General features: G+C 32.7%; 3 protein-coding genes across 7 annotated transcripts in view; 1 reads left to right on the forward strand and 2 right to left on the reverse strand.

Moving 5' to 3' along the window:
* The window catches only part of LOC137020940 (dynein axonemal heavy chain 12-like), an 8,640-nt gene extending 744 nt beyond the window's left edge, over positions 1–7,896 (reverse strand). The window contains exons 1-9 of one of the 5 annotated variants that reach the window (XM_067387078.1): positions 7,789–7,896; positions 7,471–7,704; positions 7,339–7,391; positions 6,084–6,215; positions 5,842–6,000; positions 5,509–5,754; positions 3,863–4,034; positions 1,275–1,818; positions 1,038–1,191 (exon numbers count right to left, since the gene is read on the reverse strand). In XM_067387078.1, coding sequence (XP_067243179.1) covers positions 1,038–1,191; positions 1,275–1,818; positions 3,863–4,034; positions 5,509–5,754; positions 5,842–6,000; positions 6,084–6,215; positions 7,339–7,391; positions 7,471–7,598 — 1,588 coding nt within the window. In that variant the 5' untranslated portion in view covers positions 7,599–7,704; positions 7,789–7,896. Of the gene's footprint in view, positions 1–1,037; positions 1,192–1,274; positions 1,819–3,862; positions 4,035–5,508; positions 6,001–6,083; positions 6,216–7,338; positions 7,392–7,470; positions 7,705–7,788 lie in introns of all 5 variants that reach the window. The other 4 variants (XM_067387074.1, XM_067387077.1, XM_067387075.1 and 1 more) reach the window with 4 other exon arrangements.
* Positions 7,897–15,923: 8,027 nt separating this feature from the next.
* Positions 15,924–17,487, reverse strand: rps23 (ribosomal protein S23). The gene is made up of 4 exons (XM_067387080.1): positions 17,401–17,487; positions 16,406–16,565; positions 16,201–16,321; positions 15,924–16,119 (listed from the first exon to the last, which is right to left on the reverse strand). The coding sequence occupies exons 1-4, from the start codon at positions 17,402–17,404 to the stop codon at positions 15,973–15,975; spliced, it is 432 nt and encodes a 143-aa protein (XP_067243181.1). The 5' UTR covers positions 17,405–17,487; the 3' UTR covers positions 15,924–15,972.
* Positions 17,488–18,273: 786 nt separating this feature from the next.
* Positions 18,274–27,500, forward strand: part of atp6ap1la (ATPase H+ transporting accessory protein 1 like a) — a 12,560-nt gene continuing 3,333 nt past the window's right edge. The window contains exons 1-6 of the mRNA XM_067387081.1: positions 18,274–18,362; positions 24,743–24,783; positions 24,917–24,978; positions 26,220–26,455; positions 26,841–26,891; positions 27,487–27,500. The exon at positions 27,487–27,500 is cut by the window's right edge and continues 230 nt beyond it. Of these exons, the coding sequence (XP_067243182.1) occupies positions 18,274–18,362; positions 24,743–24,783; positions 24,917–24,978; positions 26,220–26,455; positions 26,841–26,891; positions 27,487–27,500 (493 nt within the window). The remainder of the gene's footprint in view (positions 18,363–24,742; positions 24,784–24,916; positions 24,979–26,219; positions 26,456–26,840; positions 26,892–27,486) is intronic.

Genomic DNA, 27,500 nt, shown 5'->3' on the forward strand with positions numbered 1-27,500 from the left:
ATTTAAAATTTTTTCACTGCATTACAATATATATATATTTTAATTATACTTTAAACTATATTATATTTAAAATAACCAATAAAAACATTTACAATACACATATACAATATATACAAATAAAAAAAGAATGTGTGAACAATTTACAGTAATTACTATTATTAATAAAAATAATATCAATAATATATAATAATATTATTATAAGTATAATATAATGAATATCAATTATTATTATTATATAAATTGCTATTGTACAAACCTTGATTTTTCCAGTAAATTTTCATTTTGAAACAATTTTTCACTGCATTATATAAATATATTTTATATCTTACGGTACAAACCTTAAATTTAGCAAATTTCAGCCCACTCTTTTACAATTTACAATATTTAATATTATTAATAATAATATCAAAAACATATAATAATATTATTATACAAAGTATAATATAATATATATTGGTATTATTATTATTATATAAATTAATATTGTGCATTTTAATGTTTAATTTTTAGCCTTTTTTTCCACATTTTTTATGTAAATCAGCAGTTAAAAAACATATACAATATAAATTATATATATTACATATATAATTACATATAATTAAATATTTAAAAATAATTAAAATATTTGCATGTATATACTGTACATATATTTATATAATTTATAATATATATAAATATAAATATTTTATATATAAATATAACAATTTTTTCTTAAATACGAAAATGCATGCATGTATATTTTTTTATATATATATATATATATATATATATATATATATATATATATATATATATATATAGATAAAAATTATACACAGCACACACACATATATTATGTAAACACAAACTTATATTTTGGATACAATTAACCGTTTGCCCAGCAAAAAATAAATAAATATATATAGAATTATTATTATTTTTTTAAATAATTGTTTATATATATATATATATATATAATATATATATATATATATATATATATATATATATATATATATATATATATATATATATATATATAATATTACTGTACATACCTTGAATTTGACATATTTCAGTCCACTGTTTTTGCTCCATGAGCACAGCCTTCAGTTTGGAGCAAAAGGTCACGTGATCTATGTAATCCAGCATGATGCGGACCACGCTTCCTGTGAGATGCTTCAGCCATGAAACACAAATGACCTCACAGAACTGCAGAGAGAGGAGAAGAGCATTCAAAACAAGTTCAAAACATTGAATCAAATGTCAAAATCAAACTCTCTGAAATCAGTCACCAGGGTGTCTTTAATGACAGTATCACTCCAGCCCTCATAACCATCAGGCACATGTGATCCGTCCCCGTACGGACAGTCAAAGCATCGCTCCACATCGTAACCATAGTTACACAGCATCCGCAGCACCACCTCGTCCTTCAGAGCGTACTGTAAGGCCGAGGGGAAGTGAGTGGTGTTCACCCTGCAGAAGTAATTCACATTGGCTCCATATCGAAGCAACATGTTGATAAGCTCATAGTTGCCCAGACGCAGCGCCACCTGGAGGCATTTGACGGGGTCCTGGTTGGGCATCGCTCCAGCCTCCAGTAAAACTCTGGCGGAGGCGATGTCGTCATTGGATACGGCGAAGTACAGCGCAGACTGGCGCTTGTCATCATAGCTGCGCCGCACCCACGGGTGAAGCATGAAGTTGGGGTCGTAACCAGCTTTCAGCAGCATCTCCAGACACTGTGTGTGTCCTCCAGCCGCTGCTGAATGAAGAGGACTGATTCCACTGTCATCCACCGCCTCCCACGACGTGATGGGAATCAGGAGAGCCAGAGCCCTGCGCACACGACCTCAACTCAACATTATTTATATAGAGCTTTAGACAGTACAGATGTTTCAAAGCTGCTTTACAGTGAGAAACATGAAAATAATCGATGCAAACAGAATTCAGTTCTGCTGTAAAGCAGCTCTACATAGACAACAGTAAACAATCATCATTCATTTGAAATCAGTTTGATTCAATAACTGCACTGTAAACCCTAACGCTCAAAATAATGAATTGGTTTGAGTAGGACAAACTTAAATTAAACACAATAGTTCAGTCAAATCCACTTTTATGAGTATTCAGCACTTTCTTTTTCTTTCAAGTTCACAGAACTGATATATTTTAAAGAGTTAGTTCACCCAAAAATGAAAATAATGACATTTATTACTTACCCTCATGTCGTTCCACACCCCTAAGACCATAGTTCATCTTCAGAACACAAATTAAGATATTTTTGATGAAATCCGATGGCTCAGTGAGACCTGCATAGCCAGCAATGACATTTCCTCTCTCAAGATCCATTAATGTACTAAAAACATATTTAAATCAGTTCATGTGAGTACAGTGGTTCAATATTAATATTATAAAGCCACAAGAATATTTTTGGTGCGCCAAAAAAACAAAATAACGACTTATATAGTGATGGCTGATTTCAAAACACTGCTTCAGGAAGCTTTGGAGCACAAATGAATCAGCTTATCAAATCATGCTTCAGTGTCAAACTGCTGAAATCACGGTCCAAACCGCTGATTCAACACAAAAGATTCATTACGCTCCAAAGCTTCCTGAAGCAGTGTTTTGAAATCGACCATCACTAAATAAGTCGTTATTTTGTTTTTTTGGCGCACCAAAAATATTCTCATCACTTTATAATATTAATATTCAACCACTGTACTCACATGACCTGATTTAAATATGTTTTTAGTGCCTTTATGGATCTTGAGAGAAGAAATGTCATTGCTCCCTATGGAGGCCTCACGGAGCCATCGGATTTCATCAAAAATATCTTAATTTGTGTTCTGAAGATGAAGGTCTTACGGGTGTGGAACGACACGAGGGTGAGTAATTAATGACAGAATTTTCATTTTTGGGTGAACTAACCCTTTAAGTAAACTGAACAGTAAACATTGTTTTGAGTTTAATGAACTTATTTATTTTAATTTAGACAAACTTAAGTTTAACTGAAACTGGGCTGGGATTTCTATTTCCCAGCATGCTTTTCCCATGACACTCGAAAGAGGGTAAATGTTAAAATTAAGTGTTATATAATACAATGTTAAGTGGGAAATTTAGTAGTGTTTCATGTTTTGTTATGCTAATTGGCCCCTCGCCTGGAGTTTGATTGACAGGTGATCTAACCAGTCATAACACCGAATTTGCCATTTTGTCCGACAAAGCAATCAGGGGAGTTAGCAGATTAACGTCGGTGGACTTGAACTTGAAAAATGATTTGTACTGACATCTTTCCGCGGTTGAAATGTGGTTCATTTATGTTTATTTGATGATATAAATTAACTAAGAAGAGATGATCGGTTCACGAGGCGCTACAGTGATCTGTCACGACACATTAAAGAGCCACAAAATGTTATTTATAGTCTAAATTTCTTTAAAAATTTAAAATTTGAGACTTTGTTTCATATCAAAAGTAACCCGCTCTGTCTTGTCTGTCAATACGTTGTCAATGTCCTCTTTACTCCACAATGTATTTTTCACTGCATGAAACATAGCAACAGTAACTAAAGGAGGCGGGTCTTTGTAAACGGTCAGTTTAGAAGAGTTTCTGTTAATGAGGGTTTTTGGAGAGTTAATCCAAAATAAATAACAGTTTTATTCTGAAAAGAAACATTAAATTGATCAAAAGTGACAGTAAAGACATTTATAATGTTGCAAAAGATTCATGATTTAAATAAAAACTCTTCTTTTGAACTTTCTATTCATCAAAGAATCCTGAAAAACAATGTATCATGGTTTCCATAAAAATATGAAGCTTCACCATGCTTCATTACATCCATTCAGTCAGAGAAGAAATCTATATGTGACATATGAGTGCACTAACTTCACATGTCCTCGATGGGCCACTCTGTGGATGGGAAGGTGTCCCGTGTGTTTGGGCACGTTTGCATCCGCCCCGTACTCCAGCAGTAATGATATGACGTCAGGGTTTCCTGAAGCGGACGCCTCAAACAGTATGGTTGCGCTATCCTGAGCCTGAGACTCCACATCAGCACCTGATCACCAACACACGCTTTTATTATTTACATGTTAGTCTGTAGGGTGAAAAAACGTGTTAAAAGTTACATTTTTGAACACTTTGAGGGATGCCTTTGCCATAAATCTTGATGCAGATCCACTTCTGGCCATTTTTGGATTACATTTTTGGCCTTCTTAGATTACTCACTGGCTAACCCTCAAGACCTTAATTAAAGAGCTGTGTTTGTTAGGATATCAGTATTGTGGTGGTGTTTTCTTCTTTTCTTTCTTTTTCCTTCATGGGAAGTTGTAGGTTTTTGATTGTGGGCGGGTCTCACTGGGGTATTAACAGTGTGGAATAATAATTTCATAAAATCAGTGTTGTTATTATCTGTTCATTTGATGTTCCATGCAAAGAAATTAAATATAAAGTTACATTTTTGTTTTAAAATACAGATTTCATTAAGTTTATAACAAAATCGGCAAGTTCCCAACAAGTATCCTGATTTGTAATTGCAACAATACAATGTTTTAACACAAATAAAGAATATAGATTTTATTTTGCATGCATATAATGGAAATAAAACACATATTTTAATATATTTTAAGGCAAAAATCTTTTTTTTTTTTCATGCACTGATCAATTTCGGTCTATTTTGTCTTTTTTTTTTTTTCTTCAGACTAATAGAAAGAAAACATCCAAAACACAAATTTAATGTTTATTTTATTAGACTTTATCTGTTTATTTATTATTATTTAAATTCACAGCATGTGTGAAATAAAATAAACGCCTTAATTTTGACTTTAGTTAAAGTTTTTAGTAATTCAATTTTAGTAATTTTTAGTATGTCAAGTTAAAGTAAATAAAAATGTGAAATGTTGAAAGTAGGTGAAATAAAAAAAGTTTACATTTTATATATATTTTTTAATTTTATTTCAGTTAACATTAGGGTTAGGGTGCGTATGATGTATTGTGTTTTGTCTAAAAACTGGCTCTGTTTCTGAGGTTTGAAAAGCAATGTTTGTAATAAAACTGAAAACTGTAAACTGAAATAAAAATCTTTTTACATTTTTTATATATTTTTTAAATTTAATTTCAGTTAATGTTTTTTTATTTCAGGTAAATGCCAAACATTGCTTTTCAAACCACAGAAACAGAGCCATCATTAAGACACTGTTATTGTTTTTATTAATTTTTATTAATTTAATAAATTTTGAATTCGTTTTATTTTTAATTTTTTGTTAAAATTTTTTTGAATTTTTTTTTGAATTTTTTTTTGAATTTTTTTTAGAAATTTTTAATTTGTAATTTTTTTATTTTGAATTTTTTAGAATTTTTTTAGAAATTTTTAATTTTTAATATTTAATTTTTAATTCTAGTAATTCTAGTTTATTGTGTCGTATTTTTGTTATTTTTTATATGTCTATACTATTTATTTATTTATTTTTTATTATGTTTTAGTTTTTAGTGAACTCTAATAACCCCGGGCTGTACCCCAGCTCACTCCTGACCTCTCCGGAGAAGCGTTCGGATGATCTCCAGATGTCCCGCCTGTGCAGCCAGTGCTAACGGGGTCAGGCCGTAGGAGCTTCTGGCGTCAGGATGAGCTCCATACTTCAACAGCAGATCCACGAAATCCGTCAGGCCCAGTCGAGCAGCTTCATGCAGGGCAGTCCTGCGGTGCGCCCCCTCCTGGTTAACTCTGGCGCTGAAGTTGAGCAGAAGCTTTGTCATGTCATAGTGGTTATTTCTTACAGCTGTGGGAATAAAAGGATTTGGATTTGAAAGATATATATTCACAAACTCATTTGTAACTCCAATTGAATAACGAGGGGCTTTCTGACCTACAACGAGAGGCGAGTCTTCCTCTTTATCCAGGCTGTCTGGACTGCTGCCGTTGTCCAGCAGGAAACAAGCGTTGTCCAAAAGACCTTTTTCCACAGCTAAGAAGAGAGCGGTCTTGCCCATGTGAGTCTTTCTGTGCTTTGCATCCTCAGGAGAGGCTGTTGAACAGATGAAATCACAGTTACTCCTGTCCTGATGTGAGTAAAACACATTATGAACTATGGGCATCCTCAGGACAAACCCGTGAATGTGATCTGGAGGATGTTCTGGTTGTTCTGTATGGCGGCCTCGTGTAAAGGCAGGAAGCCTGTGTCGTCCTCTTCAGAGAAGGCATGCTGATGGACAGCCAGCTTACGGAGGGCGTTTTCATCACCTGATAAACCATTGAGAGAAACTGCTAGACTAACACCAAACCAACACTAACGACCATAAACCTGCACGGCATGAAATTAATTATTTTCAGCAAAAAAATTACATTTACTGTTTAAATGTGATGATAATAATTGTATTCAGTAATATATTCAGGTGAAAGTCATATATCACTAAAAAATAAACAAATAAATAATAATTATTATTATTAATTCTATATTATAAAATATTATTATTATATAATTTGGCATAATATATTATTATTAAATATTATGTTAGATTAAAAGTGATTAAAATTTAATCTAATTTTTACATTTGGCTGAGATCATTTAAAGTCATTAAGACATTTAAAAACATCAGATAGACATTTTTTAAAAAGCAGCTTTAGAAAGAATTATAGGAATATATATATATATATATATATATATATATATATATATATATATATATATATATATATATATATATATATATATATATAATGTAAGTATAAGTAAATACAGTATTTGGCATAAAAATATTGTCACAAAACAAAAAATCTTAATGGTCTATCTTTATTTAAGTCAGGTTTTACTTATTTATTTTGTTTTATAAATGTATTTCTTTTATTTAAATCAAAAATAATTTTTTATTTATTTATTTTTAATTAAATGTTTTCATTTATGTAGTTATTAATTTTGTATTTAAATCAAATGTTATTTTAATTTATTTATTTTAATTAAATGTATAAATATATTATTTATTTAAATACATTTTTATTTTATATATACATATATATATAAATAACTAAAATTAAAAAAAATTAAACGGTATTTGGTATGAAAATACTGTTTATTTAGTTAAATACAATTTTATTTTAATCAAATATTTATTTATTTATAATTTAAATAAAATTTGAATTTAATAAATTATATAAATATATGTATACATACATTTATTTATTTATTTACATATTTTTTAACTAAAATAAATTAAATTAAATGGTATTTTGGCATGAAAATACTGTTACAATCTCAAAAAAAAAAAAATTAATTGCCCTTAAAAATAGTTATGCATCATACAATTTCTTTTCTATTCTTTTTATTTTGATTTTGGGGTGAAATATAATCTGTATATGTTATTCATACCATGCTTTATTGCATTGAATATCTTCTCTCTCTCAGGGCTGATCTGAATGATCCTGCAGACACAAAACAGCACATTTCATTCAGACATCAGCAGTGAATCTGGACTGACTGACAGCAGGAAGTGTCTCTGACCTGCGGGCATCACCAGACACAGCGCTCTTGATCTGGGATTGCTTGTGGCGCTGCAGGAGACTCTGTTCGATCATGAGTTGAGTCGCCACATCATCGTCAAAAATCCCTCTGGATGTTTCCAAATCCATGACACTGTCTTGGTGGATGTTGATAATGAGGCAGATCTCCTGAGAACCTGGTACAGAAAACACCTGCGATCTGCACGCCGACTATCTGCTGCCCATGTGATTAAAACTGTAAATAACACCACGTGCAAGTCTAAAACTGAGCATGAGCAAATCAATGTTTTGTTTTCAAACCCTCTTTAGCTGCACTTACAGACTTACAAGAGCTTCAAATGTAATGTCCACATTATTATCTGCTGCATTTTCACGTTACCTTCTTCTGTCAGTCAGTGTTGTTGTTCTTTGGTCCTCTGTAGGTTCGGGGGGGGCATGGCATTGACTGCAGGTTATTTAGGTCAGAGTTCTTCTATAAATACCTGATCATGCGACACAGAGGAGCACTTTAGTGCAGGGCTTTTCAATCTTTCAGACGCCACGGACCCCCAAATATGATCATCCTCATGCACAGGACCCCAATCCTAAAATTTAAAAGGCAAATAGATGGTTTCATGTATAAAGGCTGTGTAAAATATTTATTTATTTCTATTATTTTACATTATAGCATTTTCTACTCACTGTACTGTACTGTTAGATGTACTGTATTTATTTATAATGTATAACATATTATTTATTTAAATCTAATTTAATTTATTTTAATCATAATATTTTATAAAATAAATATTGTATATTTTTGTTTATTCATTTTTACATTTTACTTATTTGTATTTATTAGTTATCAAATTTTAATCATTTTTATGTAGTTATTAATTTTTTATTTAAATAAGTTTTATTTATTTTATTTTTATTTTAATCAAATGTGTTCATTTAAATTAAATTTATTTTAATTAATTTATTTTGATATAATTTATTAACTTAGCTTGTTTAATCTTATTTTTATTTATTGTAATATTTTTTGTTTATGTAGTTATTCATTTTTTATTTAAATCATTTATCAGATGTATTAATTTAAATAAAATTGATATTTTAATCTAATTTATTTATTAAATTATATATTTAGTTTGTTTAATCTTATTTTTATGTATTTTAATATTTTTTTATTTATGTAGTTACTTATTTCTTATTTAAATAATTTTTGTAAAATTATTTATTATTTAATCAAATTACATTTATTTTAATTCATTTCTTATTTTTATCTAATTCATTGATTTAGTTTGTTTAATCTTATTTTTATTCATTTTAACCATTTTAATGATGTAGTTATTATTATTATTATTATTATCATTTATTTTTTATTTTAATCAAATGTATTAATTTAAATTAAATTTATTTTAATTATTTTTTATTTTAATATAATTTATTTATTTAGTTTGTTTAATCTTATTTTTATTTATTTTTTACTATTTTTATTTATTATTTATTTAATTTATGTAGTTATTTATTTTTTATTTAAATAAAAAAATTATATTATTTAAATAATTTATCAAATGTATTAATTTAAATTAAATTTATTTTTATTATTATTCTTTTATTATATTTTAATTTAATTTAGTTAGTTAAATCTTATTTTTATTTTTTTATGTTTACACTGCTAAATTTTCCACTGACCCCTTAGCACTCCATTGTGGTCCCTGGAATCCAGTTTAAAAACATAAAATGTCCCATGGTATCCTCATTTTTGGCCATGGCATCATTGTTGCCTGATGCTTCATGCATACTGGGCTGTCGTACCATACACTGAAGATGAGTATAATATTTTAATGTTTAATGGATGATCTGATCAAGAAGAAAAAGCATTTGAGAGAGAATAATAATAACATCATGCATCTGAACAATAGATGGCGACATTCAAAAGGTTTGTACTGATTCAGATTCTATCTGTGCGGAATACTAGAATACTAGAATACTGCCTACTATTACAAAATAGTAGTATTATGTTGCATGTTTAATTTAGTGAAATATCACAGAAATAAATAAGATTGTTTTGCATTTTTAATCCAAATTTATGTATATATAAATAATAACTTTTGGAAGTCCAATGAGAACTGTAATAGAGTTGCATATGTGAGTCAGACATCAAACACACTCAAACGCTGCTTCAACACACACAGAACTTCAGGTTTTGGGTTAAGAAGAATCAAACGCTCAGAGATGAAGCAATTATGTTCCAGCTTGATTCTAGGCCAGGACCGGCTTGACACCAATCTGACAAAACATATTTCATCACTTCATATCTCACCTTATGTGTTCCTGTCCTAATCTGCCCAGAATCCTCTTATATTGCACCGTTTCATTCGTCTTTTGGAAGGAGGTTTGTCTCGGTCTGTAATCTCCTTTGAGAATGTCTCGGCTGGATCATGTCTGTGAAGAACAAAGAAGCATCCGATTTGTGTGCTTTACTTTATGCCATTTCTTTTGTAACACGCATGTAACGTAACACAACAGTAGTTTTGAGAGCACCTCCATTAGAGCATCTCACACAAGACTTCTCAAGGTTTATCTGTTTATAAATGATATTGATTGTATTAATGAATCGTGTGATTGTTCAGGGAAAACTGTAATGGTGTGAATCTCAGAGATCAATAAACCCTGATTCACTTAATCAATGACAACCAGCAACTGTGTAGGAGGTGCGAATATTCATTAGTAAAGCTTGGAGTTTGGCCTAATTAAATTAAATTATTTAGCATTTAATTCAATTTTATGTAGATTTATTACAAAATGTGATTGATAAAATTAGCAACTGTAAATTAAATAGGAAACACAGACTATATATATATATATATATATATATATATATATATATATAATAAAACAAACAAATAAAATAGCATTTTGGAGTCTTTTCCTTTCAATTATATCCAAACTTGAAAATAACTTTAAATTGCATGTTTAATTTAGCAAGATATTATCTCAAAACTAACATATGATTATTTTGCATTTTTAATCCAATTTTATAAAATAAAATAAGAGACTAAATAGTTTAAAAATATAATCAGCTGTAAACTATGTATAGGAAAAACAGATTAAACAAAAATAAAATAAAATTTTAGTATTTTCCTTGCTTTCTAATCTCTTTACGTTGCATGTTTATTGAGTTATTATCTCAGAAAAAAAATGATTATTTTGCTTTTTTTTAAATCCAGTTTTATGCAAAAAAAAGTTTTCATAAAATAAGAAATTAAATAGTTTAATAAACAGTTTATAAACTGTATATAGGAAAAACAGACTAAATTAAATAAAAAAAATTGAAACAAAATAAAATACATATGAAATAAAAAAATAAAATAACTTTTTTACGTTGCATGTTTGGTGTGTTATGATATCAGAAAAAAAATATTATTTTGCATTTTTTTTTTAATTTTATGCAAAAAAAAGGTTTGATAAAATAAAATAAGAGATTAAATAGTTTTTTAAAAAATAAACAGCTATAAACTATATATAGGAAATAAATAAAAATAAAATAATAATAATACGAAATAAATTAACATTCTTTACGTTGCATTGGTGAGTATTATCTCAGAAAAAAACATGATTATTTTGCATTTCTTTAAATCAAATTTTATGCAAAAAAGTTTCGATAAAATAAAACAAGAGATTAAATAGTAAAAGAAAAAGAAATAAAATAATAAAATAACATTTTGGAGTCTTTTCCTTTCACTTATTTCTAAACATCTTGCTAATCTTTTTATGTTGCATGTTTAATTTAGTAAGTTCTCTCAGAAAGACTATTTTGCATTTTTAATTAAATTTTATGCAAAAAAAAAAGTTTTGATAAAATAAATTAAAAGACAGAACTAAATAAACAAGTAAAGAAATAATAAAATAAAATGAAACAAAATAAAATTAGAGTCTGATTTCCAAACAGCTTGCTCTTTATGTTGTTGTTTAATTTAGTGAGTTATCTCAGAAATAAACATGATTATTTAGCATTTTTAATCAGCATTTTTTGATAAAATAAGAAATAGATTAAACAGTTCAACTTAAAGCATCTGTAAACTATATCTGAAAGACAAAAACTAAAATAAAATCTTTTCACTAGTTTCGGCTTGCTTGTATAGCCAAACACACCAGCACAGGAAAGCTGTAAACTGTGTCGTCTTCTATAGATCCCAGAGCCTGTGAACGCATCAGTCTCAGGTGCAGCGGGACGTCTGCTCCGCCAAAGCCTTGTTATATTAACACCACCTGCAGAGAGCGAGAGAGAGCAGACAGAACAGCAGCCGCCGGCTGAGAAACACGACAACCACTGCAGCAGAAACACTCAACTGGACGGGGTTACCTCAGGTCGAGAGTCACTGTTTCTAGGGTCATCGATCTGAAGGAATCTTTCATTTGTGATAAATGGGGGGAAAAGGCATAAACTTACATGAATAAGGGGCTTGAGTCTGGAATCTCTTGCTATCTTATTATATAAGAGAAAAATCAGAAATGCTCTCAAATACAGCTGAGTTACATCTGCATTCAGTCAGAAAATCAATGTTATTGGTGTAGTGCAGATGAAGGCACCGGAGCGGACCGTTCCCGTTTTACACCCATGTGCACTCGGATGGCTAATGTTCCAGAAACAATAACAGCTGCTCCTGAAATAAGATGAAATACTGCTCAGATGGGTAAAACCTGACATCAATGTATCTGAAACACCAGCCGGATCTGTCTCAAAGCAATGCAAGGAGCTTACAAGGTGTTTAATGGACCGTCAGCTAAATAATTCACACTAACAACTAATTAGCAACTCTCTGGCAACTACAATCAAATTTGAGTTCTTTAGAAATGTAAGCTTGTCCTGATCTAGTGTCTATATTGGAGAGGCACTTCAGTGTTTACTGTGTCTCTTCCACATCATTTCCTCCCAACTTTTAAAACACAGAATGCATGATCCAATCCACACCTGTCTCCTTTTTTAGAAATGCATTATATGAACCAGTGAACATACCAACAGAGCAGTCAGATTCACTGATAGTTCACAGCATTTTGAGTCACAAATGTGTTTTAGTTCCACATGGTTTACCTGTTATGAAACTAGTGATGGTCTGGATGTGATTTTGAGGCCGTCTGGATTCCTAGACCAATCACAGCGCTCGATGCCAAGGTCAATCAGAGAGAAACAGGCCAGCTTCACATCCAGACCGCTGCACATGTGGACAGGAAGGCTTTTCCTGTGAGACTTCAGGTGGTATTTTTAGTGCCTCGAGGGAATATTATTGAAATTTGCGTGAGAAGTCAGACACCTGTGACAGATGAGTGACAGTTCACCAGTGTAAGATGACAACTTTAACCAAATAATTACTTAAATAACTTGCCAATAATAATTTTTAACTTTTTAAAAGTCTATATCGATCAACAGATTTAAGTTTTTGGAGTTAACCTATTTAACGCATCTGCTTGTTTTGCAGCCCAATGAGCCAGAATTAACAGACTGACAATAATTACATCGACTTTTTAATCCTGACTTTCCAGATCTGGATATTAGATTTGACCTTGGTAACCCTGACCAACTAATTCACATGCTATTAAGCTCAAATGACAAAACAGTGATTGAATTATTACAACCCGAATTCTGGAAAAGTTGGGACGTTTTTTTAAATTTGAATAAAATGAAAGCTAAAAGACTTTCAAATCACATGAGCCAGTATTTTATTCACAATAGATCATAGATAACAAATGTTTAAACTGAGAAATTTTACAATTTAAGCCCGGAGGACACAGCGTCCGTGATTTCCAACAAGAATGTCAAATTTGGACTTTTCCATTTTGAAACATTTTAAATGAGCCTTGGCCCACAGGACATGACGGCACTTCTGGACCATGTTCACATATGGCTTCTTGTTGCATGATAGAGCTTTAGTTGGCATCTGCAGATGGCACGGCGGATTGCGTTTACCGACAGTGGTTTAGTTGGCATCTGCAGATGGCACGGCGGATTGCGTATACCGACAGTGGTTTAGTTGGCATCTGCAGATGGCAAGGCGGATTGCGTTTATCGACAGTGGTTTAGTTGGCATCTGCAGATGGCACGGCGGATTGCGTATACCGACAGTGGTTTAGTTGGCATCTGCAGATGGCACGGCGGATTGCGTTTACCGACAGTGGTTTAGTTGGCATCTGCAGATGGCACGGCGGATTGCGTTTATCGACAGTGGTTTAGTTGGCATCTGCAGATGGCACGGCGGATTGTGTTTACGACAGTTGTTTAGTTGGCATCTGCAGATGGCACGGTAGATTGTGTTTACCGACAGTGGTTTAGTTGGCATCTGCAGATGGCACGGCGGATTGTGTTTACCGACAGTGGTTTAGTTGGCAGCTGCAGATGGCACGGTAGATTGTGTTTACCGACAGTTGTTTAGTTGGCATCTGCAGATGGCACGGCAGACTGTGTTTACCGACAGTTGTTTAGTTGGCATCTGCAGATGGCACGGCGGATTGTGTTTACCGACAGTTGTTTAGTTGGCATCTGCAGATGGCACGGCGGATTGCGTTTATCGACAGTGGTTTAGTTGGCATCTGCAGATGGCACGGCGGATTGTGTTTACCGACAGTGGTTTAGTTGGCATCTGCAGATGGCACGGCGGATTGCGTTTATCGACAGTGGTTTAGTTGGCATCTGCAGATGGCACGGCGGATTGTGTTTACCGACAGTGGTTTAGTTGGCATCTGCAGATGGCACGGCGGATTGCGTTTATCGACAGTGGTTTAGTTGGCATCTGCAGATGGCACGGCGGATTGTGTTTACCGACAGTGGTTTAGTTGGCATCTGCAGATGGCACGGCGGATTGTGTTTAACGACCTGTTTAGACCTGTAGCAGGCATCAGATTTGAAATGTGGATAAAAGTGTAAAATTGATCAGTTTAAACATTTGTGTTATCTATGTTCTTTTGTGAATAAAATATTGGCTCATGTGATTTTAAAGACTTTTAGTTTTCAGTTTATTCAAATTTAAAAAAATGTCCTAACTTTTCTGGAATTCGAGTTGTAGATATTTAAAACATAACCTATAAATATAACTTACTACTACTGATCTTCAGAACTGGTAATAAAAAATTAATTCTTACTGTTGTGAGACCAGAAACACTACTTTACCTGAGCCTCATCCAGTAATGAAAACCTACAAGTATGAGATTTTAATGTCACTCAGCATCAGCAGAGCAGGAACTTTAAAACATGTTTCTGTTCCACCATTGAGTACTGCAGGGATGACACATTTTTATAGGCCAAAACCAAGAAACTAGTAGCATTTTTAGGACTTCTGGTGAGAGTTGTTCAAAAGTAATCTGATCGGATTGGATCAAATCTTGAAAATGGGTTGTTCAAAAGAAACAAAAAAAAAAAAAAGGATTCTGAAATCAGATTAGATCACAAAATCCAATCTTGGTCTTGATCTGAATCAAATCATCAGTTTTTAGTAAGATTGGGACACCTAGTTTGATTAAAAAAAAAACAAAAAAAACAACAGGATTATTCTGATCCCTGAACTTTAAAACTGATAAAAAAAAAAAACATTTGTACCATGTAATACACATTTTATTATTATTTTTCATTGATTAGTTTAACCATTCAATAAATTAGAAGTAGACATGATGCTAACTATTAAGCCTTTCGGTAGCCTATACAGTAAAGTAAAAAAAGAGCCATAAAATAATCCCCAAACAGCTGTAAACATCAAAACTATATTTAATTTAAAGTGGTTTTTATCAGTTTATAAAATCATAATAGATTAACCAAAGTTAGTTGTGAACAAATGCAGAGTTTCTCAGGTGAGCGTATTTTTCTCATCCTGATGTCCCTAAAGGGGCTCCGTAGAGCACTAGTAATCCAGATTTGATAATCTAATAAAAAAGGTGTATCTTGATCAGGATGATTCACTCCAATTTTGCTTTGAAAAACCAGCATAAAAGTAAGGATTACCTGATCCTGGATAGCAAAACATGGGATTTCAAAATCCAGATCATTCTGATCAATATTATTAAGCCAATGGAAGGGTTTTTTGTTAGTGAATTATTTGTAAAAACATGCAAGAATAAAACTTTTTCTGGTCTCAGTCAGAGCATATTTCCTTCAATAATCCAAAAGCCAATGGACAAATCTTGTTGGACATTTGTTGAGGGCATCTGGGTGATGCCAACTCATCACTGCTGCGCACACTTCTATAACATCTAGGCCCGGCTTCATAGACAGAGTATAGAGGCCTTAGTTAGATGTCCTAATTTAACTTTTTAAAAAGTGCCTTAGAAAAAAACATTACTGGTGTGCATCTTTAGACAAAACAATGGCAATGACATTTTAAGATAAATCCGTGCAAGTTTCTTTCAGTTAAAACATGCGTTTTAGTCTGTGAAACCGGGCACTAAAGTTCAAAGCGTTCTATATATAAAAGAGACACAAACGTACAGTGTATGGAACAAAAAAAATTCCTTTTATTGTGATTTCACCAAGAACAGTTTATGATCTGGGTCTCTCCTTCTTGCCTTTGTACAGAGCCAGAAGAGAAACATTGGCCACCTTCACCACCTTGAAACGAACACCAGGGATATCACCCACGGCGTGTCCCTTACGACCGAATCCTGCCACCAGAACCTCATCGTTTTCCTGGAACAAAGAGAAAAAATGCACTGGTCATTCTGTAGATTTATATTCTCTTTAAGTTCCACATGCATAAATCCAGCTTACCTCAATGAAATTCAAGCAGCCGTCGTTGGGCACGAAAGCTGTGATCTTCTTGCCGTTCTTGATCAGCTGGACCCTGACGCACTTCCTGATGGCAGAGTTGGGCTGCTTGGCTTCAACACCACTGTCAAGACAAACAGAAAGTTATCATCATTTATTCCTTAATCCACCCACATATTCATCAATGTCTTGAAGATCATCATCTTACACTTTCTCAAGCACAATGCCTTTGGCGTGAGAAGCTCCACCGAAGGGGTTGGCCTTCAGAGCGGTACCCAAATGAGCCTTCTTATACTGTTTATCATGCCATTTCTGCTCGCGGCGGTGGTTCCGCAGTTTTCTAGCAGTACGCAGTCCACGACACTTGCCTAAAAGGAGGAAAAAGAGAGATAGGAATAAGAAAAAGCAGCAGTTAAGATGTTCATATACCCAGAATCCCACACAGTTAACATCCATGTCATTTCCAATCATAAGGAAGTCTTTTATACCTATAAAAAAGGAATAGAATTAAATATAAGTCACTAAAAAGATACAAATCGTCCATATTAAAATTCAATTCACATTTGTATAGCGCTTTTCACGATACATATTTCAAAGCAGCTTTACGGAGAATGCATGTCAACATCACAATTTAAAGAATGCAGTTAGCAAATAATGTAGTAATTTAGGCAATTAATTTACAATCACCGTTAGCAGTCTAACTGAACGTAGAAGCAATGAGCTCCTGGAAAAATTACTTTAACAAATTTTGATATAAAACTACAGATGTCAAGAATTTGAAGATGTTTATCAACATAGAAAGCTCAATAACAGGGCAGGTTGGTTCCGATTCATCATTTTAGAGTCAAAAACAATATAAGAAACACTAAAGATTCAATCTACTGTTATTATGCAGTTTTAAATAACCCTTAAGAAGCTTTAATTTTGAAAAAAAAATGTAAACAAATAATAAGCCTGTTTAACACTGAATTCAAGTGTAAATGAGAATCATCTCAGTGTTTAACGCTTGTATGTGCAGCTCATGGCCGCTCCACGATGCCTCCATTATTAAACACAAAATAGTTATAACAACGGCTTCATAGCGATCGCCACTAACTCTAAATCGATACATGAAACGTTTAACAACACGTGAACCCCAAAAATTGTGAGGTAAAATCAAATATTACTGCGTTTTGTGAAGTTTTATTGTCGCCTCACACGTACCCATGATCGCGTGCTCTGAGTCCGGACAGGAAAGAACGATCACGTGACGCTCTGCGCAAATGACTGCTTGAAGGACCCCGCGGGTTGACAAAGCGAGCGCCTGTACAAAAGGATGTGAATTTCATCGTTTTACTTTTTCATACCTCTATTTGAATGACAGAATTACAACTTTTAATATATTTATCTGGTTTATTTTACTGTCATTCAAGTTAAAAATGTTTCATTAAACACACGTCTACTTGATTGTACTGATTAAGTGTAGCAGTCCATAGTATTTTTAAAAAAAATACGATATAATCTTATTGTAAGTGTCCAAAAACTATGGTATTACCATGGTATTTATTATTATTTTACTATTTTCTAGTGCTAGTACTACTTTTACTAGTTTCTTATCAAGTGCAGGATGAAATTATGATATAAATATCTATCTAGGAATGCTTCTTTGTTTGTGATTCATCAGTTTTTTGTCTAGAAAAGGCCAAAACAACATTTTCTTCATCTGTCTCTTACACATTCTGCCAATTAATGTGTATTACAGTGTAATGTAGGTCACACAAATGCAAAATAATGCAGAAAGAGCATTATTCTACCTTCTGCTACAGTTGACAACCTTTTATATCTATTAATTCTATAACTAATTAGTTTAGGTTTATGGATCAGTCGTTTATATCTGCTGCTGGTTTGTGTATTACTGTGTCAGCAGCACACGTTCTCTGAACGGGCGTGGCCGTGTCGCTGAATTAACCCGCCCACTGCACGCTGATTGGTCGCCGCGCCTGTCAATCACCCGCTGAGGTTGCGCCCTGTTATCCAGGCAGATTATGAAGCAGCAGTGTTCAGCATCATCTCTGGCAGACTCATCTGGATGTATACATGGCATCAGCGTGGCTTGCGTTATTTTCCTTTGTTTTCCTGCAGATATCCTCGTCTTATGAGCAGCTGTCTGCCTTTGTGGAAGGAAGGTGAGTTATTTTGAAATTAGCCAGAGATGTGGTGTTTTATGCATCCCATTTATTCAGATGCTGAAAAACAAAGACTATGTAGGCTATATTGTGAATCTTTAATAGCCTATGCGTTTATTAAATGACGATGAACTGCTGTGGCAGTGACAAACTAGTGCTTGCTTCCTTTGTCCACCCTTCATGCACATTGTGTCTGCATTGAGACTCAACTGAAGGGCTCTTGCAGTGAAACACAAGAGAAAATCCATCGGCATCAGTTTACAGGGCAAATCCATATTTGCTACTATTATTGGAGGCAGAGATGTGTGTTAGATAAGATGAGAGCAGGTCGGGATTCAGGAATGATCAGCATCACTGAAGGAATGTCAGGAATGTGGAGCATCCTTCTGATGTCATGCTTCTATTGATGATATGAATGAAATAGAATTTTTTTCATATTGTTGGGCTAAACATCATCTAAAACGTGTAGAATCAAGCTGGAGAATCACATTATGTATCATTTATTTATTATATAAATGAGCCTGATGCGTGTTTATTATTAATAATTGATCTTTTGATGCGTTAATGAATAACATTTTGTATTAATGAGTTTGATTTTGACTTGTTGATAGATAGATAGATAGATACATAGATAAATATAATAAAATCTATCTTCTATGTAAGACAGCTACAGATCAACAGACAATATGCAAAACAATGCAATGCCATAAAAATACACTACAATATGCACAATAAACACAGTGAAAGTAGTCAAGAATGCAAAAAATGTAGAAAAATGTTTTTAAATTACTTTTAAATTTACTTTCTGAGCACGCAGTGCTAAAGTCAAGATGGCAGAATGGCATTTTATCTTTATCCACCAAATGGTGCCTAAGATTATTATTATTATTATTATTATTATTATTATTATTATTATTATTAGAGATGTACTGATACTTAATTTCTCCACCGATAGACGATTATTCAGAGTAATATCTGCTGATACTGATATCAATATCGATAATTTGGGGGTTCTACCATTTATATCTTTTCTAAATGAATGATAATTTCATTATGAGAGCAGGATTATTATTATTAGAAAATGCACGATGCTAAATTTCTCCACCGATGAGTAAAGTAATATCTGCCGATAATGATAACAATATCGATAATTTGGGTGTTCTGCCATTCATACCTTTTTTTAAATGAATGATAATTTCATTATAAGATGAGAGCAGGATTATTATTATTATTATTATTATTATTATTATTATTATTATGATTAGAATTCCACGATACAAAATTTCTCCACCGATACCGATTATTCAGAGTAATATCTGCCGATAATGATAACAATACAGATAATTTGGGGTTTCTGCCATTTATACCTTTTTTAAATGAATGATAATTTCATTATAAGATGAGAGCAGGATTATTATTATTATTATTAGAAATCCACAATACTAAATTTCTCCACTGATACGATTAATCAGAGTAATATCTGCCGATAATGATAACAATACAGATAATTTGGGGTTTCTGCCATTTATACCTTTTTTAAATGAATGATAATTTCATTATAAGATGAGAGCAGGATTATTATTATTATTATTAGAAATCCACAATACTAAATTTCTCCACTGATACGATTATTCAGAGTAATATCTGCCGATAATGATAACAATACAGATAATTTGGGGTTTCTGCCATTTATACCTTTTCTAAATGAATGATAATTTCATTATAAGATGAAAGCAGGATTATTATTATTATTATTATTATTAGAAATCCACGATACTAAATTTCTCCATCGATGACCGATTATTCAGAGTAATATCTGCAGATACCGATAACTATACCGATAAACTTGGGTGTTCTGCCATTCATACCTTTTTTTAAATGAATGATAATTTCATTATAAGATGAGAGCAGGATTATTATTATTATTATTATTATTATTAGAAATCCACGATACTAAATTTCTCCACCAATACGATTATTCAGAGTAATATCTGCCGATAATGATAACAATACAGATAATTTGGGTGTTCTGCTATTTATACCTTTTTTTAAATGAATGATAATTTCATTATAAGATGAGAGCAGGATTATTATTATTATTATTATTATTATTAGAAATCCACAATACTAAATTTCTCCACCGATATCGATTATTCAGAGTAATATCTGCCAATACCGATAACAACACAGATAATTTGGGGTTCTGCCATTCATACCTTTTTAAAATAAATGATAATTTCATTATAATTAATAATCATTATATTTTTAATTATTATATTTTGAAAGAAATGCAAATAAAAACTTTATTCTCTCCAATTCATCAACTTGTTTCAGAGTAACTGGTATTAGGCATAAACAAACACATTACTCAAATTAATATTAACACACATTAACTAAATTCTGAAGATTAAATTAATATTTCTTAACTTTCTGAATGACATTAATTCATATAATTACTATTAATATTTAACATAAAACTGGTTTCTTAGCATTTTCTTTACACAAAGCACAGCTTCAGTGCATTTTCCTGCCCTCTTCTGATTGACAGGATATACTGGCCATGCCAATCAGTTGTTTTTAAATTAAATAATTACTAAATAAACTAAATAATTATAATAATTAGAGATGCACAATATATCGCCAATAATCGGTATCTGCCAATAACAGCAAATTTTCACACTATCGGTCGATACCGATTATTTGCCGATATATCGTGCATCTCTAATTATTTAGCTTTTCTAGTATCTATTTAAGTTCTTGACTCACTTAAGCATTGTATAAAATGCTGAAAGAATATGTAAACAAACACATAATTAAATCACGCAAAAAAGAAATCCAAAAGTGTTACCTAAACAGATTTGATCTCTTTTACTACATGAAGCAAAGTGATTACATCATATTGCTTTCTAAGCAGTAGGCATTTTTATAGCCACATATGTTCAGCTTCTCTGCAGTTGACTTCATACTGCAGTTAAAAACACATCTAATTGGCAGCAAACTGCTTTGTAGCAGCTGAATGTGTTGCGTTTCTCCACTAGCGCTTGCACAGATGGAGTTTTACTACATGTAGGCCAGTCCAGGCTTTAGCTGTGTATTAACAGATTTGATTTGGTGAAGCATCTAGATGCCGGCAGAACTTTAAAGACACGCACTAATCTGAGCATTCAGCTGAAATATGCTATAACCGTTCTGAAGCGGTCAGCAGATTCCATTGATTATATAAATGTGCCGACTGTGGCCCGTCACTGGCCCACATGTTCAGATGCAGCGACGGCAGCTCAGCGCTGAGCAGATAAGCCACTGCCGAAGCTGATAGAAGGAGGGATTTGTGTTTTCTTTCTGGCTTTCCTCTATCCATCTGTACGTTATTTATGTGATCAGATTGGTTTTTTTGGGAGGTGCTGTGGAGGTCATTTTCAGTTAATGCAGACTCTAGATAGATAGATGAAACGACAGGTCTGAGGTTGTTTACAGTGCAGGTAAACAAACAGCACGTCCCCTACATGGACAAGGGCAGCAGTACAGGGTCACAATCTTCTGCTGCACTGTGGGAGTCCTGAGGTGATAAATGAGATTATATTGGTGTGACGATGCACAAGAACAACAAATACATGCATTTATTATTGAAATTATATTAAAGAAACATTCCTTAAAGGTTCACTATGCAACCCTCTAGCGGTTAAAAACAAAACTGCATGTATTTTGCAGAAGAACATTGTTTTGGTTGTGCTTCATTACTGCGTGGATGAATATGACACACGTTTAAGTAGCCGGAGCAACTTTACTCTATTTACGGACATGATGAGAGGGAGAAATGTATTTATGCAATTACCCGCGAAAACCACCCGACAGGTTTAAAATATAAACACTTATAATAGGCTTACCATAGTGAATCAGGGTAAGAAAAAACACGTTTTGGAAAAAGGATTGATGATGTATTGACTCTTTAAATTTTGTTAATTTTGAAGAAAAAAGTTACACAGTGCACCTTTAAATACAAGCGTATTGACAGCAGTGTTGCCAAGTCTATGGTTTTCCCGCGGAATTGGGCTACTTTTACACTGTTGCTGCGGGTTGTTTTTCATATCCGACCCCAAATAACATCATATTTAGCTCCTGCAATGTGAACCCCACCAAAAATGTGATTGGGCTAGTTTTGAGTGGCAATTGGGTGGGTTTTGTTGTGAAAATCTGGCAACCCTGATTGACAGCATTTGTGAGTTGTGACACACTAAGTATAACTTTAACATTTTATATGTTTGTTTGCAAAAACAATCAGAAAAATGCGTTGCCATAAAGGCACTTGAGGTATAACAAGAAATATGCAATGTTTGTGGTTTAATATTGTCATTTTGTCGAATTTGAACATTGTATGATATACTGTAACAAAAATTTAAAAACATTCATTGTTGTTTTACAATAGAGCTCAACTTGTGTTTAACCAGGAATATTCCTTTAAGTCTTGAAAACAAAATATAATAAACCCTTTTTGCAATGTTATTTTAAAATTTTATTTTATATATATATATATATATATATATATATATATATATATATATATATATATAAAATAAAATCATTATCAAGATTTAGTATTAGTTTTAGTTTTTCAAGAAAGTTATTTTAGTATTATTTATATATTATTATTCCTATTTATTAACATTTTGAATTAGCTTTGATTTTTGATTTAGCCTAAGTTTTCGAAATTTGGTTATGTGCTTTTTAGGGCTGCACAACGATTAATCGCGATTAATCTTTTGCAAAATAAAAGTCTGTGTTTATGTAATATATGTGTTTGTTCTGTGTATAATAATTACGTATATATTAATACACACACATACATGTATATATTTAAGAAAAAAATTTATATTTATATAAAATATTTATATTTAAATATAATATAAAATATATATTTATTTATACATGCATATATTTCTTAAATGTATACATGTATGTGTGTGTATATATATATACATAATTATTATACACAGAACAAACACATATATTACATAAACACAGACTTTTATTTTGCAAACGATTAATCGCGATTAATTGTTGTGCAGCCCTAGTGCTTTTAATACGTTTACAATATTTCTGTTTAGATTTAATTTATTTTTATTTGAAGTTTTTTTTAGCATTTCAGTTTTTTCAAATTTAGTTCCTATTTATTTCGGTTAGTTCTATATATCTATATTTAATTTATTTCAGCTTTATTTCAATTAAATAAAATGATTTGAATAGTTTTAGTTTTAGTTAACAACAACAACACTGGCATGAATTAAAAAAGAACTGCATTTCTACATTTTCAGAAGGAAATGTGAGGTGTTAAAGCAGCACACGCTGCAGGATGAATTACACACTGAACTTTGATGAGCATCAGTACTAGCGATTGAAACTTGATGTAGAAAACACTTAATTATTTTTGCATGGTTAATCAATCCAAACAGGTCTCGTCCAGTAGAGCTGCCCCTCAAGTTAAAGAAAACACTCATTTATTTGTGTTTTTATATATTTATGAGTCAGAATCTTTCTTCCTTGCTATACAAAGACATTCTCAAGTCTTACTTTGATCCCTGACCGACATTATGTGCCAGCGCCGGTCAGACTCTCCTGTAATCTGGTCTGAGAAGCAGGTTAAGCCCATTGCAGCAGCATTACTCAGTGATTAGACGTTTAAACGGTTCACCTTTGAGTAATCTGTCTTACCGTGGAAGAAATCAGAAAATCACATTAGATCTCTGGAATATCTCAGTTGTTTCTCCTAGACAGCAATAAGATGAAAAGGAGAGAGAATTGAGACATTTTCAACTGATCTCAGATTTTTCTCCTGAGAGTCTCCTTTGCATTGATGGTTCCATGAAGAACCTTTAACATCTGCGGAATCTTCCCATTCCATTCTTTATAGTGGAAAAAGGTTCTTTAGATTTTTCACACTAAGAAAAAATGGTTCTTTTGAGAACTGTTCACTGAAAGGTTCTTTAGGGAACACAAAATGGTTCAACCACCCTTTTTTAAGAGCACAGAGTTTCAGAAAAAATGGCAAGACTTCGATCTCTTGCTCTAATTTACTCATTTATGTCTATATTTATTTCTCTTGAGGCATTTGCAGGAGAAATATCTGAAGCAAAGTTGATACTGAACTGAGATCTCCTGAGCAATAGAATTTTCCTGCGGCAAAGCATTAAAAGTGACTTGAAAGAGAGTTGGTCTCACTTCACGGATGATGACGTTCCAGCAGTGACTCACAGCATCAAAGCTTCCTATTCCTCATTCATATTCATAACATGTGAAGATCCTATCTGCAGTTGAGACTGAATGATTTCAACTAAATGTTCATGATGGTAGATTAATAATGCACACTTAAATTCTCATACTTGCAGCTCAGATGATGCACCATCCCAAGACATCAGCATTCAAGAAAGTAAGCTGTTTTGATAAATATTCATATGATTACTAATTTAAGCAGCTGTATATATAGTTCTTTATACATTCATTTGAATAAATATGATATAACTGTAAGTATTTCTCATCTGTGGTCTGGTGTTTTTGTGCAGGTGGGGTGGACGGCGATGGCTCGGTGTTTGTGGCTGAAGCGCGTCTCAGACGAGCGCTGCAGGTGAGATGTGTCCGTCTGCCAGCGGAGCCAATGTGACCTTGTGCTGCCGCTGGGGTGCAGATTTCCCTCCAAAGTCCAAACAAGATGAATTTAATCCTTGACAGACCGCACTGTCTATGGAGGAACAGATTACAGACATGCTACATTTTTAATCAGGAATTTCATTCTGATTTAGGATATATTACAGTGCCCCAAAAACTCTCTTTCGGTAAACTGTTTTTCATTGAGTGTATTTAACAGCAGGCATAGGGGAGAATGGGGCTAGTTGTCACACAGTATGTTTCAGAAATGCCTATCTGGGACACTTTTATTTTGAATGTTGTAAATGTATACAGTTGTTGAATAATCATGATGCATGTTGGCCAAAACATATGGTTAATATATGTTACCTTTTACAGTTTTGCTGCTTAATCAGCTGTTTTGTTGTTCGTACCGTTTAGATTTAGCTAGATTTAGCTTTTTTAGTGGCAGGTTATATTGTGACAACTTACCCCATTTTGTGTGACAATATGTCTTGTTACTAGTCTTACATACACCTATCATCGAAATAAATTAATACTTCTATTCAGCAAGGATGCATTAAATTGATCAAATGCGACAGTAAAGAGATTTATAATGTTAGAAAAGATTTCTATTTCAAATAAATGCTGTTCTAGTCATCATATAATCCTGAAAATAATGTTTCCACAGAACTATTAATCTGTTTTCAACATTGATTATAATCAGAAATGTTTCATATTAGATTTCTGAAGGATCATGTGACACTGAAGACTGGAGTAATGATGCTGAAAATTCAGCTTTGCATGAAAGGAATAAATTACAACTTACAATATATTTGCATAGAAAACAATTATTTTAAATTTTAATAATATTTCACAATTTTTACTGTATTTTCGATCAAATAAATGCAGCCTTGGTGAGCATTCAATTCAATTCACATTTATTTGTATAGCGCTTTTCACAATACATATCGTTTCAAAGCAGCTTTACAGAGAATGCATGTCAAAATTACAATATTAGAAGAATGCAGTTAGCAAATAATGTAATCATTTGTGCAATTAATTTACAAATACTGTTAGCATTTAATTTTAAGGTAGACGCAATGAGCTCCTGGAAAAATGAAATACATCAACAATAATTAGGCTATATAGAAATTTGGGAATGTGCATGGTGCATTAAAGACTTCAAAATCTTAGCAACCCTAAACTTTTGAATGCTATTTTGATGTGCTCGTGTTCCAGCCGTACGGATGGCAGCTTCACGCTCCTCCACGCAGGAAGTTGCTGCAGTCTCCAGGAATGTTGCCGTACTCTCCTCTGAGTGTGACGTACAACGGCAAGACCTGCATCCTCTTCAGGGCCCGCAAACTGGCCATCAGGTACAGGAATCACAGTTTAGTGGACCTCACAGAGCGAATCTTCAGCACAGACACACCAGTGGACACCAAAGGCTCCTTCTGCAGTAAAGATAAAGCCATGTAAGTTCAGTCACACACTCTATTAGAACAGGTTTTCATGTTTAAATGATCAAAAACACATTATTTTCCTCATATTTTCTCAATTGTTGCAGCTCCTCTCTTCCTAGTCTGTCAGTAACGCTCTGTTTAGTTTCTGTCTCTATGAAGCCCCTACTTCTGAAAAGCACAATGTGCTCTGATTGGTTGGCTGGAGCAGTGTGGTGTGATTGGTCATGCACTTTGAGCGTGTTTGGGAAATGTCCCGCCCCTTATCATAACCGCCAGTTTCACCACTCAACCAGGCCCTGCCCCTTTATTTTGCATATGCCTTAGGCAGAAATAATTTAAATTAGGAATATTGTGACAAAATTGTAATTACATTTTGACACATTTTGTTATCCACCAGACTCAATCTACGGTTTGGCGATGTGGAGGATCTTAGAGGCCTCTCCATAAGGTTATTTCTTACTTTTTTGTGCATGTGTGTATGATATAATGATGCATTACAGTGATTTTACCTCAGTTAAGTGGTGATTTTCAGGCCAAAGCTGTATTAACTGTGATAAAATCACTGTAAAGTATAGCCTCATGTGGCCTATTGCCTTAAAAGTGATATGACAAGGCACCAGTCTTCAATAAATACGTATTCTTTTTAATAATCTAATATTCTAATATTAACATTGACATCCTATAAAACATTATAAAGAGGTTTTCATTAATATTTGCAGTCATATCCCAAACAGCTCTGGTATTAATATTAATGAAAACCTCTTTGTAATGTTTTATTGGATGTTAATGTTAGAATATTAAAATATATAATGTTTTATGTTAAATGTTAAATGGGCATATTAATATCAAATTCAACTTGTGCCATCACAGATGTGTCAGTATTGGTTAATGTACAGTGAAATAGCTTCAAATGTAGCTTATCTGAATTTAGAGATAATATTGATTTTTTTGAGTGTGGGCTGGTAAAAAAAAATATTTTTTAATGGCATTGCACAGAGATAAAGACACATGACCGTGCCCTATATATGTGTTTATTTCTGCAGGCTACAGATGTCGA

The sequence above is a fragment of the Chanodichthys erythropterus genome, chromosome 6 (genome assembly GCF_024489055.1).
Source record: "Chanodichthys erythropterus isolate Z2021 chromosome 6, ASM2448905v1, whole genome shotgun sequence".
NCBI classification, from domain to species: domain Eukaryota; kingdom Metazoa; phylum Chordata; class Actinopteri; order Cypriniformes; family Xenocyprididae; genus Chanodichthys; species Chanodichthys erythropterus.

What these genes read in the sequence shown, in the direction of transcription:
- rps23 (XM_067387080.1), bottom strand. An exon ending in GGCATTGTGCTTGAGAAAGT is followed by an intron (nt 16,322 to 16,405) that starts GTAAGATGATGA and finishes TTGTCTTGACAG; the next exon opens with TGGTGTTGAAGCCAAGCAGC. An exon ending in GCTGCTTGAATTTCATTGAG is followed by an intron (nt 16,120 to 16,200) that starts GTAAGCTGGATT and finishes TCTTTGTTCCAG; the next exon opens with GAAAACGATGAGGTTCTGGT.